Raw genomic sequence first — 11,950 nt, forward strand, 5'->3', positions numbered from 1 at the left:
TGGCTAGGCTTCCATTTGATCACCTCTTGTCCCTGTATTTTTCCTAGGTATTTTGTCAACCAGAGATTAAAAATAAAAGTTTTTCTGTTTTCTAGTTTGTTTGGTTTTTACAAAAAATGCTAGCATGACAACATGTGAAAAAGACCTACAAAAACCATCTCAAAGCAACTTAAAAACTATTTTTAGATTCAAGTGTTATTTTGAATGTTCTAGCAATATTCAATGTTTATATGTTATAATGAAACACATAGTTTTTACAGTCATATGGAAACTAAAACCTCTGTTATTATTATTATTTTCAGGGACAATGATCTGAGTGAAGTTAGAAAGATTAGAAATGACTTGTGTGATATGATTGGAATACTAAAACCTGTAGTTGTGGTAAAGTATTACCTCTCAATATTTAACAGTTAATAGCAGATGTTACCTTAACAAAAAATAATTTTGTTTCTGAGTCCTATGCCACCAGCAATTCTTATTTTAGACAAATCAACTGGATAAATGCATTTTTTTTAAACTTACTGTAAACTCATGCAATGTTTTTATTACTGGGGAGCATGCAATAGGGTTATATTTGCAATAATTTAAACTTGCATTTTGACAATTGTTTAGATGAATTAAACATTATTTTTCTCAATATCGCTAAAATTAAAATCAAATTTTAGTATAAAATTCCAATGATAAATGCATGCAATAATTTCTAAATTTACAGTAATTATAGATTTATTATTAGCAATCAGGTAGTCATTTTAATGAAATAAGTAGGTATAGGCATAGGTCAACTATAAAATTTGATTGTTAAACAAAATACAAACTTCCTATAGCATATATAGGTTTAAGCTTATATATATTAAGAATTTAAATTAACCATGTAATTTCAAAACTTAAAATTTTTTCCTTGATCTCCGAGATTAATATCCAAAGAAATATTTAATTTCAATTTGAGTTTCTTTTTTTAGATACTCCTAATAGAAAGGTTTTGGTATATATAAAATGACAAGATATTTAAGTCATTACTATATTGTTACATTCTTGTTGATCTTTTTACAGGCAAAGTCAAAAACTAGTGATACTAAAACAGAAACACCAGACAGATGACACTAAGAAGTATGTTAATCTAAGAGTCAGGTATTATAGATCTAAGAAGATGTGGTCTGAGTGTTAATGAGACAACTCTCCATCCAAGTCACAACCTGTAAAAGAAATCTGTTATAGGTCAAAGTACTGTCTTCAACAGGGTGCCTTGACCGACATGTTATATTTTTTGAAGGGTTTTCAGTATAAACACAAAGCTTGACATTTTACGCTACTTAATGAAATATTGTGAAGTTGTATTGCAAGTTATGAATAATTACAATGATCAAACATTATTATAAAAAAAGACATTTACTGCAAAAATACATGGTTAATAACCTTGTTAAAATCTGACCAGATATCTCTAGGATTTTATGATATCACTGATGTCACAAAATAGTTTAACTAAGCCGAAAAACCGACTTTTTCTTGTTCAATACATGCATTTAAAGTTATAAACTTGTGTCTTCAAGTTTCAGATATTATTACATGTACATCAATTTTTCATTTTGTTTGAAAGAAATTTTTAACAGTATTCAATTAAAAACAAATATGGCTACAAATGATATGTTATGACATTTTTATGTCCATTTCTAATTGTATGAAACTAACATTTACGCCTATATAATGGTGACAGAGTATTATATAAATAATGATCACTGAACATAAATTAAAAAAACATAAAACAAAAATTATGGACATTGTTATTCTTTGATTTTGATATGCACAACTTTTATTAACTTCCTAGCAGCTTTAGTTGATATATCCATTTTTCATTTCAGATGTAATATCTGTGTTTTTTTAATTCTGAAGACTGGATTTCTTTATATAGAACAAACAATAGCAAAATATCATTGAAAGGACCTGAATATCTGCTTATGATTATGGTAGAACTACAAGACTGCATTATTTGAAGAACAATTAGAAACATTATTTATATATAATTTGCTAATGTATTTATTGATGTCACTTTTATCAAAAGAATAAAACCAATATGCCATAACATCTTATCCTTGTAATTATGTAACTAAAACTATGCATGAAATGCAATAAGAGTTGTCCCTTTGCATGTTTCTCTGTGCTTTTTTTTATATTTTTTTCATAAGATATTAAGACAACTCAGACTGCACTGAATATTTCTTTTTCTCTTTTGTCAGTTTTTTTTGAAAAATATATTAAACATTTAAAATGTCATGAAAAGTGTTAGCAGAGCTGGTAAAGCAGTAACACAGCTTTGCTTTCTTATTATTTTATAATGAGGATGATTGACATCGTATTTCTTAAATGAAGTAATTAGTATATTTCAATGAAAAATAAGAATATTTCTGTATTACTTTCTGATATATATGCTTTCAAATAAAGGAATTGCAAAGATTAAAGAAGTTAAATGATGTTCTTCCCTAATTTTGTTAAAAATTTGGTACAAAGAGGATAAAAATGGGTGATTCTTTTTCAAAATTTTGTTTAAAATCTGGCGCCAAATAGAAAAAAAGTTGTATGATGGTTTTTCCAAAATGTTGTTCCATTTGAAAGGGGGTCGAAAGATACCAAAGGGACAGTCAAACTCACAAATCTAAAACAAACTGACAACGCCATGGCTAAAAATGAAAAAGACAAACAAACAACTGCACACATGACACAACATAGAAAACTAAGAATAAACAACACGAACCCCACTAAAAAACTAGGGGTGATCTCAGGTGCTCAGGAAGGGTAGGCAGATCCTGCTTCAAGTGTTGCTTCTGTGATAACAGATCTGGTAAATAGTCTAATTCGGTAGGTCACAATGTAGCATAAAAGAGAAAAAAAGTTGGATGCTGTTCTTACATAATTTTGTTCCAAATCTGACATCAAAGAAGAAAAAAGTTGTATGCTGTTCTTTCAAAATTTTGTTCCTAATCTGTTGCCAAAGACTGAGGAAAGAAGTTGGATGATGTTCTTCCAAATTTTTGTTTTTTTATCTTCTCTAAGGGACATGGACTTACGTACATGTACTTTAATTTCACGACTTAACCTACAGTTTATTTGGCTTAGCGGTAGTATGAACAATCCAGAGAGATTGCGTGTTCAAACCTCTTTGCTGGGCGTCAAAGAGTCAGCTTCTGTACTAAACTCAACTTAACTTTACTTTCAATTTCAATTAAAACAACTAAAATTCATGCCAAAGTCTAGTGAAGAAAACTATGCTTTTTGTTATGAATTTAGGTGCCTAACTGCCACCCCTTTTTAGCTCACCTGGCCCAAAGGGCCAAGTGAGCTTTTCTTATCACTTTGCATCCGGCGTCGTTAACTTTTACTAAAATCTTCTCCTCTGAAACTACTGGTCTATATTGTTCTTTGTTACATTGATTATTCCTTCAATTGTTTTTGTGAACTTCAAATTTACATGATAGTTAATTGCTACGTATAAAAAGAAAAATGTTAACATTTCAATGCATATGTGAGGGGAGTGAATAAAAAATATGTCATAATTGGTCAAATTATCTACCATGAAACTGACTTGCCCTTTTTATACACATGTTCAACATGTGTTTTACCTATTAAATCATCAGACAGACAGACAGACAGAGTTCGGTATTTAATTTTCTGCTTACATTATATATTATAACCAAGATTCAATTTAAAATAAAAGTCAATTGATGGATTCAAAATGATTCAAAATTGAAGGTGTACATGGCTGTCTGATAGGAATTATTTGAAATTGACCGAGTACTCATATTACTTTATAATGATTTGTCTCGGTTACAATTTTATCATGACCCGTCATCTTTAATTTAGAGACTTGTAGCATAAAATTAAAGAATAATCAGTAAAGCAGACAAGTTAATACAGTTTTTAAAATTCTGAGAACTTTCATTTGTATTTAATATACTAATACAGCTAATTACAATTAGTAAGCCCAAAAATTATAATATATACTTTATAGTTTTGCCCTTTACGTCATGTATATTAGAACTACCGGTGAGTATTCAATAATTTTTCGTAGGTAGAAATATTTATGATTTGAAGGAATTGCCTTTTCCTTGATCACGTTATTTTACGAAAGATATCATATATAAGCTAAGAAGAAATTCATATGGCATTTTAAATTCAAAATTCTTATTCATTTCATCCATGTTATCTATGAAAATTGGTACCAAAGGAATACTACTTAATACTCAATATTTAAGGCTTCTATCTTCACAAATAATCTTTATTTGCTGACATCCAGTATTTTTAATTACAATTGCTACTGTTATGAGGGTCTGTATTGGGTTAAAGGAATATAGAATTGTGGGCAAAAAATGCAAAATAGAGAAAAATATTCCACAATACTAAAGAATAGAGAATAGCCTGAATGAAGGGGAACTGAAATATAAAGAATATAGAATAAATGTCCAAATATATATAGAATAAAGGTCCAAATATATATAAAGTAGAGTAAAATGGTCTTAAATGTTAAAAAATAAAGGATCCCTAATTCATACCCTCTGTCATAACAATCTATATTGGCTGGTAATTTACTTGTCACATATAACTTAAAACTAATCTACATTTTTTAATTCAGGTGCCCTTTATAGTTGTATTTGCAAGTAATATAATTAGAACAGTTATTTATTCATTTCTTCTATTCGTAAGATAGATTAAACTTTGATAAGAGAACGCACATGTTGTCGCAAACAAAACCATAGGATTCATCCTTTTGATAACAAATAAAATGCATGTCCTCCAATCCATCCTCTTTTCCCAGCACTACTTTACTAATCTTCCCATCTATTGATATTGCTATTATTCTATCAGAGCAATAATCTGCTACAAGAATATTACTGAAAGTATCAATACAAAGACCTTGTGGTCCGTCTAAATCCTGTTTATACTCCCAGACAATTCTACCTGAATCTTCATAACAGTATACTGCTTTACCAGTATAGTCACTAAAGATTACTCTGTCATTAAAATAAACAAGATTATACAGGTGTGATTCACTCTGAACGTGTATTGACTTTAGAGTATTTCCGTCCATGTCTATAATACGGATTTCACGATTTCTTAAACCCACAGCAAGGGTATCGTTGAAGCATGATAAACCATAGCATGCTACCGGTTTATCTAATGTGATAACTTTGGTAACGGTTTCATTCTTCATATTGAAGACCTTAATCTCCTTCTCTTTAGGATAACTCATAGCAATAGCGTCCTGGTTGATCTGTGTAACACTCCAGGGTCCACTTGCTATTGGTAATAGTTTCTGAAGTTTGCCATCAGTAGAAAGTAGGTTAACTTTACCACTCTGTTCAACTACTATAAATCTCCCATCCATCAGACAAATCATGTCATTAATATACTTCCCAAGGTTGATTTTCATCTTTGTTTCAATATTCATTTGCATGGTCTTTATATTGGATTGTTCTTGTAATGCAACTTGTGGTTCCATATTCACACTCGTTTCTCTCTTCAATGCTAGTTTAGTTTCAACAATATTTACCTCTCCAAAGGACTTTATTGATCTTAATTCCCTGAGTATTTTTTCTATCTTATCATTTTGCTTTAATTTGATTTCAACTTCCCTTGCCATCTCATTGTGTTCAATATCTACATCATATCGATGTAGATGTACTATTCGCTCAATCTGGTGCATCCCTAGAAATGACTGGAGTTTGGAACTTTTTTCTGTGACTGTCTGCAAATCATGTTGTATGTCCTTTAAGTTTTTCTTTTTTTCTTCAATTTCAGTTATTAATTCTGTTAAATTTGATTTTTCCTTACTCCATTTGGTATCTGCTTCTTTGTATAGCTTTATCTCTAGATGCTCTAAATGCTTATTAATTTCTTGTCGAATTTTACCAATGGATTCCTTTATGCCTTTATGTTGCTGATCTGCTTTCATTCTGTTTTTTGATTTTTCAATTCCCATTTTATTCAAGAAAAGTAAGATGGAGGTGATATCTTTTTCTACAGAAGCTTTTGATTGTTCTATATTGGCTTTCTCCACTACACTCGCTAAAGTTTGTATTCCAGTGCATTTTGAATGATGATTAGCAATACATTCATTACAGCAAGGTATTAAATGACTGGGGCAGTACGACTTAAATTGTTGATTATGTTTGTTACATTCTGTTTTGATGGTGTCAATCGGAGATTTATAGCTTTCAATATCGATCGTCTTGTGATCACCAGTTGGTTTAAATCTTTTGTGTTGATCTGAACATGTTGAGCATAATCCTTCATGACAGTTGATACACCAGATATCAGCTTTAGTATTTGCATTTCCTCTTTCACAAGGTCCACATTGTACAGATGTACTTGATGCCATGACCTAAGCATAAAAATAAATCGCGTCTGTAATGATCTTAACATATCATTGAATACAAAAAAGTAAAGACATGTGGTACATGTACGATTACCTATATCAGACGACAATCAATATAAAACAAAGATGGAACAATTAATTATGGAGAGCCAAAGTGTTCAAATTACAAAATTGCATTCCTTAAAATATAAATAGTTATCTCCGTAATTTGAAATTCTAATTTAGCAACTTTTAGTTTGTAAAGGTACCACCGGGTCATTTGAATGTAAAAATTAATGCTCTTCAACATCGATGGTTACATGTTTAACCCCGCTACATTCCGCTGTTTGTATGTGTCTGTCCCAAGTCTGAAGCATGTAATTCATAGGTTGTCGTTTGTTGATGAGTTACATATATTTGTTTTTTGTTCAATTTTTGTACAGTAAATTAGGCCGTTAGTGTTCTCGTCTCAATTGTTTTACATTTGTCATTTCGGGGCCTTTTGTAACTGACTGCGGTATGGGGATTTGCTCATTTTTAGAGGCCGTACGGTGACCTATAGCTGTTAATTTCTCTGTCATTTGGTATTTGTGGAGAGTTGTCTCATTGGCAATCATACCACATCTTCTTTTTTTTATGTATATATCAGAAATATAATGCCATTTGTTACAAGTAAGTGCCATCAAGGTTAACATGTTTTAAATATGTGAGACCTATGTTGCAAGTCATAAGAACTTCAACTCATTATCTGTTCAAATAACGGTCTACATCACGTTTATCAATAAATGGCTTCGACCACCACACAAATTGGAAATGAAAAAAAAATTCAAATGAAAACAAGACTGGCCTGTGCTTTTTTTTGTAAATTACCAATAAAGGCAACAGTAGTATACAACTGTTCCAAAGTCATAAATCGATTAAGCGAAAAAAATATCCGGGTTTGAAACTTAAACCGAGGATAACACGTACATCATCTTAAACAACAGAACAACTGCAACAAAACTAAACGCCAATTAACATAGAAACGGACTATCTGATGGCAACTGTCATTTTTGTACTTGGTACAGGACATTGTAAGACAAAAATAGTGGATTGAATCTGGTTGCATGGCTAGCAAAACTTCCCGCTTATATGGCAATGTTGAAAATATCGCTAAAATATGATGAAAACATTACGTGACAGGAATATATTTCAAATAAACGTATGTAGAAATATTATTACTTTACTTTGAATTTCTTTAAAATTTGTGATTACCCAAAAAGGGACAAAACAGATGTCAAATTGCAAAGTCATATTTCACCTATCGTCTGTAAAAGACCGAATGATCGATTCAAAATAAACTTCAGAAATTGGTTTCTAACGTACTGAACAAGCTAGATGCAAACATTTGAAGTAAATAAAGGTAATGATTTTATTTTTTATCTATCTATTACAAGATTAACGTGTATCACCCGAGGAGATGAAAGTCTATAAAAATTGTACTTACCTCTCAAATATCGCTGCTTTTTAGCAAGTATTGTTCCTTTATTTGTTCACAATTTCAGCCTACCAGGAAGTGAATCAGAGCATGTTTATACCTGATCAATATTAACGTAAACAGGTAAAGATTTAACTGACATTTACTATTTTTTTGTTTTTAACTTTCAGAAAATATGATATGTATCAATGATACCCTTTCTTTTGTAGAGGGATTTAAATCTATTTATAAAAGAACGTCTTAAAATTTTCATATATGTTATAAATATGGACTAGATTTCTTATTTTTAAATGACGATGGTAATTATACACAACGCAATGAATTCAAGGAATGTGTATTTCTTTTGACATGATGTTAATCTGTTTAATCATCAATCTGCAAATTTTCACCAGGATTGTATTTTTTTTTTTAATTTTCGTTCGTTTTATTCAGGATTTCCATTGATCAAAACTGCAGTAAATGGTATATTTACGGTAGCCTAACAGCATGAAAACTAGTAGAACAAAAAATATAATACTGGATGACACGCCGCCCAGGATAAAAAGGTGTCAATCGGCTGTTGTCAAGGACACAACACCGATTTTATCAGGTGTCTCAAGGATCATCTTAAATGATGTTATATTTAATGCGTTTCCCTCAGTTTTAGTTCACGGTTACCCCGATTTTGTTTATTGTCCATAGATTTATGAGTTTTGAACAGCGGTATACTACTGTTGCCTTTATTTATATTTGTCTTTAATCAGACTAATCAGAATAGAGGGACCATAATAGTCAAAGGAAACTTGATTTTAAAGTTAAAGAACCTTAGTGAGCGCGTTCACATACCCAAAAAAACAAAATAACTCTAAGAAAAAAAAAAACATAATTTTCTATCGATATGCACATCTACATAGTATGTCCTTATTATCTGAAAGGTTTCATGAAATTCTGTTGTGAGGTTTCAGAGGGTTTTTTATGACAAACAGTTGCAGTAGTAAATTGAGGCAAATAAGTTAAAATGGGGGTAACTCCTAGATGAAAACATGAATCATAATTTCCGGTCGATATGCACATTTACATAGTATGTCCTAATATCTACCAAGTTTCATGAAATTCTGTTGTGTGGTCTGTTTCCGAGGAGTTGCGATGACAAAAAAGGACTGACGGACTGACTGGTCAAAAACATTATCAGCCAAAATCAGTTAAATGGGACCATAGCAATTACCAAAACGGCGAGAATCAGCCTAACACTTTCACAGTTATAACTTATTTTTTCTTAAAGTGGTATATTTCAACTTCTTATTTCTTGATTATGAGCACCAAATAGTATTATTTGAAAAAAAATTCAGCAACTCATTTAAACCACGTTATTACGTGGTGTGAATTACGTTACTTGCTCTGCTCTAATCTTTCTACAGAAATAACCAATATGACAATCCGAGATAATCATAAATCGAGATATTAAAAACTTCAATCACATATAAGTTTTCAAAAACATCGATCTTTGTAGACATTTTGCAGTTCTAACTTTTTTCCCAGGTTTTTTCCGACATCATAATAAATTATCTTCTGATGTTTTTCTTGAAATTGAAATACATATTTTTCACGTTTGAATATAAAATATATAATCGCAATTGAATGCTACAAATATTTTTCAAATCAATATAAGTATATATTTTATTCCATTTAAAAAAAAAATCTGTCCATAATTTCATTGCATTAACTGAAATATTCTGCATTGGAAAAGCATCAATCAGGTAACGTAATTCACACGAATACTAAAATGTTTTTAAATTGCAATGTTTGACATAAATGAAGTATATATATATATATGTGTGTAGCAATGTATTATGGAGTTGATTCTTTGTTTTATGAATATATAATGAATGGTGGGTGTCTGGAATGTTTTTTGGTTTTACAGTATCATATATGAATAAACAAATAGTATTCTAATTTGATTTAATCAACAAAATTCAAGAAACAAACTTTATATCAACAATCAAAATATGAAATTCATAACGTATAAGATAGAATTTGAAAATTTAAACCATTTAACATATATATTATCTATATTATACGACAAATGCAAAGAAACAATATTCGTGAGTCAGTGGTAACGTAATTCACTCAAATTCATTTAGACAAAATAGTAACAAATTCAGCAAAAACGCCAAATATCTCAATGTATTTAGGGATAAATTTGATAAATGGTCGATATTACACTTAATTTAGCATTCATAAATGAACAGATAATCATCAACATTCACTTTTTATGAATTACGTTACCACAATTTAATAAATAAAGCACATGGAATGTTTGTTTTTATAGTAGACTTTCTATTTTTCTTACATCATCCGGTAATAATTTGTACATCCTGACAGGTTTTCTGCCTACTGGAGCCGGGTTTTTGACCTGACAAACGATGTCTGTCTCTGTAATCCACAGTTCTTCAGGTCTTGTTGGCCACTTCATGGTGTGGGATACAGGATTGCTCTTGGTCATAAATGCCAATTGATATTCATTATCATTGTTATCAAAATCAAGCACCTTACAAATGTACCAAACATTGTCATATACACTCGCCACAAACGTGTCCTTTTGGTAGCTCTGCTCAAACACTATTGGCGGTTGCGCTTGTAATGACTCTCCTCCTTCTACATGTCGCTCTATTTCTTCTTCCTGTGGTTCATTTGCTTGTAATTCAATCTCATTGGTTTCAGTCCCAGGTGCATTTCTTTTTTGTTTTCCATCCAGAGAAACAGATCGCCAGTCGTCACAAGCAGGATGAAAGCGTCCGTCACTAAAACAAAGTAGACAGAAACATGAGGTGTTTCTTATGCCTATTCAATTTCTTGTAATAGGAACAACAGCATGTAGTTCCATGGTGCCTTTCACTGCAACGGCATTCCATTCTTTCATTTCGTTCTTTGCGCTCTGACATTTGGATTTAGGAACGAAAATGTAAGTTATGTTACTTGTTTCTACGTTACAAGAAGTGTGAATTACGTTTTCTCGATAAATGAATATGAACCATCACCTTACAGAACTTTCAGTGCTTTGATTTTTAATAGTGTATTTTTGCATTTTCCCGAAGCACAAAATTCGTCTGCTACAGTTTCTGGTTTTGAGTTATGAATAAAGGAAATATTTTTTGCACCAAACACAAGGTTAAAAGAAAGATTTAGTTTTGCCATGGTAACGAAGTTTACATCACGTATTTCACATTTTATGATGGAACAAGATTTTTTCCATGAATAATTGCCTTGAACAATGTCAACCATACATATTTTTTATTAGGATTATGGTATTGTTTAAATACTGGGTTAGTTTTATGTCTTGTGAATACCTTATTATGAAATATTGACGTAACGTAGTTCACATTCTTAAATAAATAAAGAAAAAAATGTTCAAATAAGTTTGTTTATATATAGACACATATCTATATTACACATTAAATGATACACCTGTTTTTAAAAGGGTATATGGCTATTATTTCGTTCTTTTAAGACAAATGTTCTCGGCAATATTTGATGGTAGACATGAATTCTACATGTCCGTAACGTAGTTCACATAAAATGACTGGACATTCGATAAAAAACTATTTTTGACGGAATTTTAACTTATACACGTACCTTGCTATTTTTATCTGATTTTGTAACTGTAGAAAGGTAAACAGCGCGCAAATTGTACCGTTATCGATCATACTTTGCTTCGTAAAATGCAATGTCCTTTTTTGCAACCGCTTTTGGACACAGCGTTTTGAGTTGGCCTTCAAACTTCAAAATATCATAACTTTTTAGTCTGTCATCAGAATATCACATAATTTGAGGACTTTTTTGTAATTTTTTATTTTATAAGAATACACACCGTTGTTAGACCAACTAGTTTGTTATTTGATCTAAAGCATCAACGATATGCGCTGGACTCGTTTATGTGGTATTGGTTCCATTTAACTGATTTTGGCTGTTATACCCTCCGCGTGGGGTAAAATTATCACATGTTATCCCATATTAATTGTTGACACTGGAATACTTTTAATTTTGTTCTGATCCACTGAAATGGATGATCAATTTAGCGTACTGAATTAAAGTAAACATTATAAAGTTTTGTTTATCTTGCTCAAAACAGGTCTTTTCACTTTATTTTATTA

At 30.9% G+C, this 11,950-nt stretch overlaps 2 protein-coding genes across 11 annotated transcripts in view; one reads left to right on the plus strand and one right to left on the minus strand.

Annotated features, from left to right (window-relative positions):
• Positions 1-2,453, plus strand: part of LOC139488991 (tubulin-specific chaperone D-like) — a 65,912-nt gene extending 63,459 nt beyond the window's left edge. For 9 of the 10 annotated variants that reach the window (XM_071275004.1, XM_071275002.1, XM_071275003.1 and 6 more), the window contains 3 exons: positions 303-381; positions 1,051-1,107; positions 1,857-2,453. In XM_071275004.1, coding sequence (XP_071131105.1) covers positions 303-381; positions 1,051-1,098 — 127 coding nt within the window. In that variant the 3' untranslated portion in view covers positions 1,099-1,107; positions 1,857-2,453. Of the gene's footprint in view, positions 1-302; positions 382-1,050; positions 1,129-1,856 lie in introns of all 10 variants that reach the window. The other variant, XM_071275009.1, reaches the window with a different exon arrangement.
• Positions 1,638-7,934, minus strand: LOC139488992 (uncharacterized). Its single transcript, XM_071275010.1, has 2 exons — positions 7,830-7,934; positions 1,638-6,370 (listed from the first exon to the last, which is right to left on the minus strand). Exon 2 carries the CDS (start codon positions 6,365-6,367, stop codon positions 4,682-4,684), a length of 1,686 nt encoding a protein of 561 aa, XP_071131111.1. The 5' UTR covers positions 6,368-6,370; positions 7,830-7,934; the 3' UTR covers positions 1,638-4,681.
• Positions 7,935-11,950: the final 4,016 nt, after the last annotated feature.

The sequence above is a fragment of the Mytilus edulis genome, chromosome 9 (genome assembly GCF_963676685.1).
Source record: "Mytilus edulis chromosome 9, xbMytEdul2.2, whole genome shotgun sequence".
NCBI classification, from domain to species: Eukaryota; Metazoa; Mollusca; class Bivalvia; order Mytilida; family Mytilidae; genus Mytilus; species Mytilus edulis.

Coding starts and splice junctions, on each gene's coding strand:
- LOC139488992 (XM_071275010.1), bottom strand. CDS start 6,367: ATGGCATCAAGTACATCTGTACAATGTGGACCTTGTGAAAGAGGAAAT.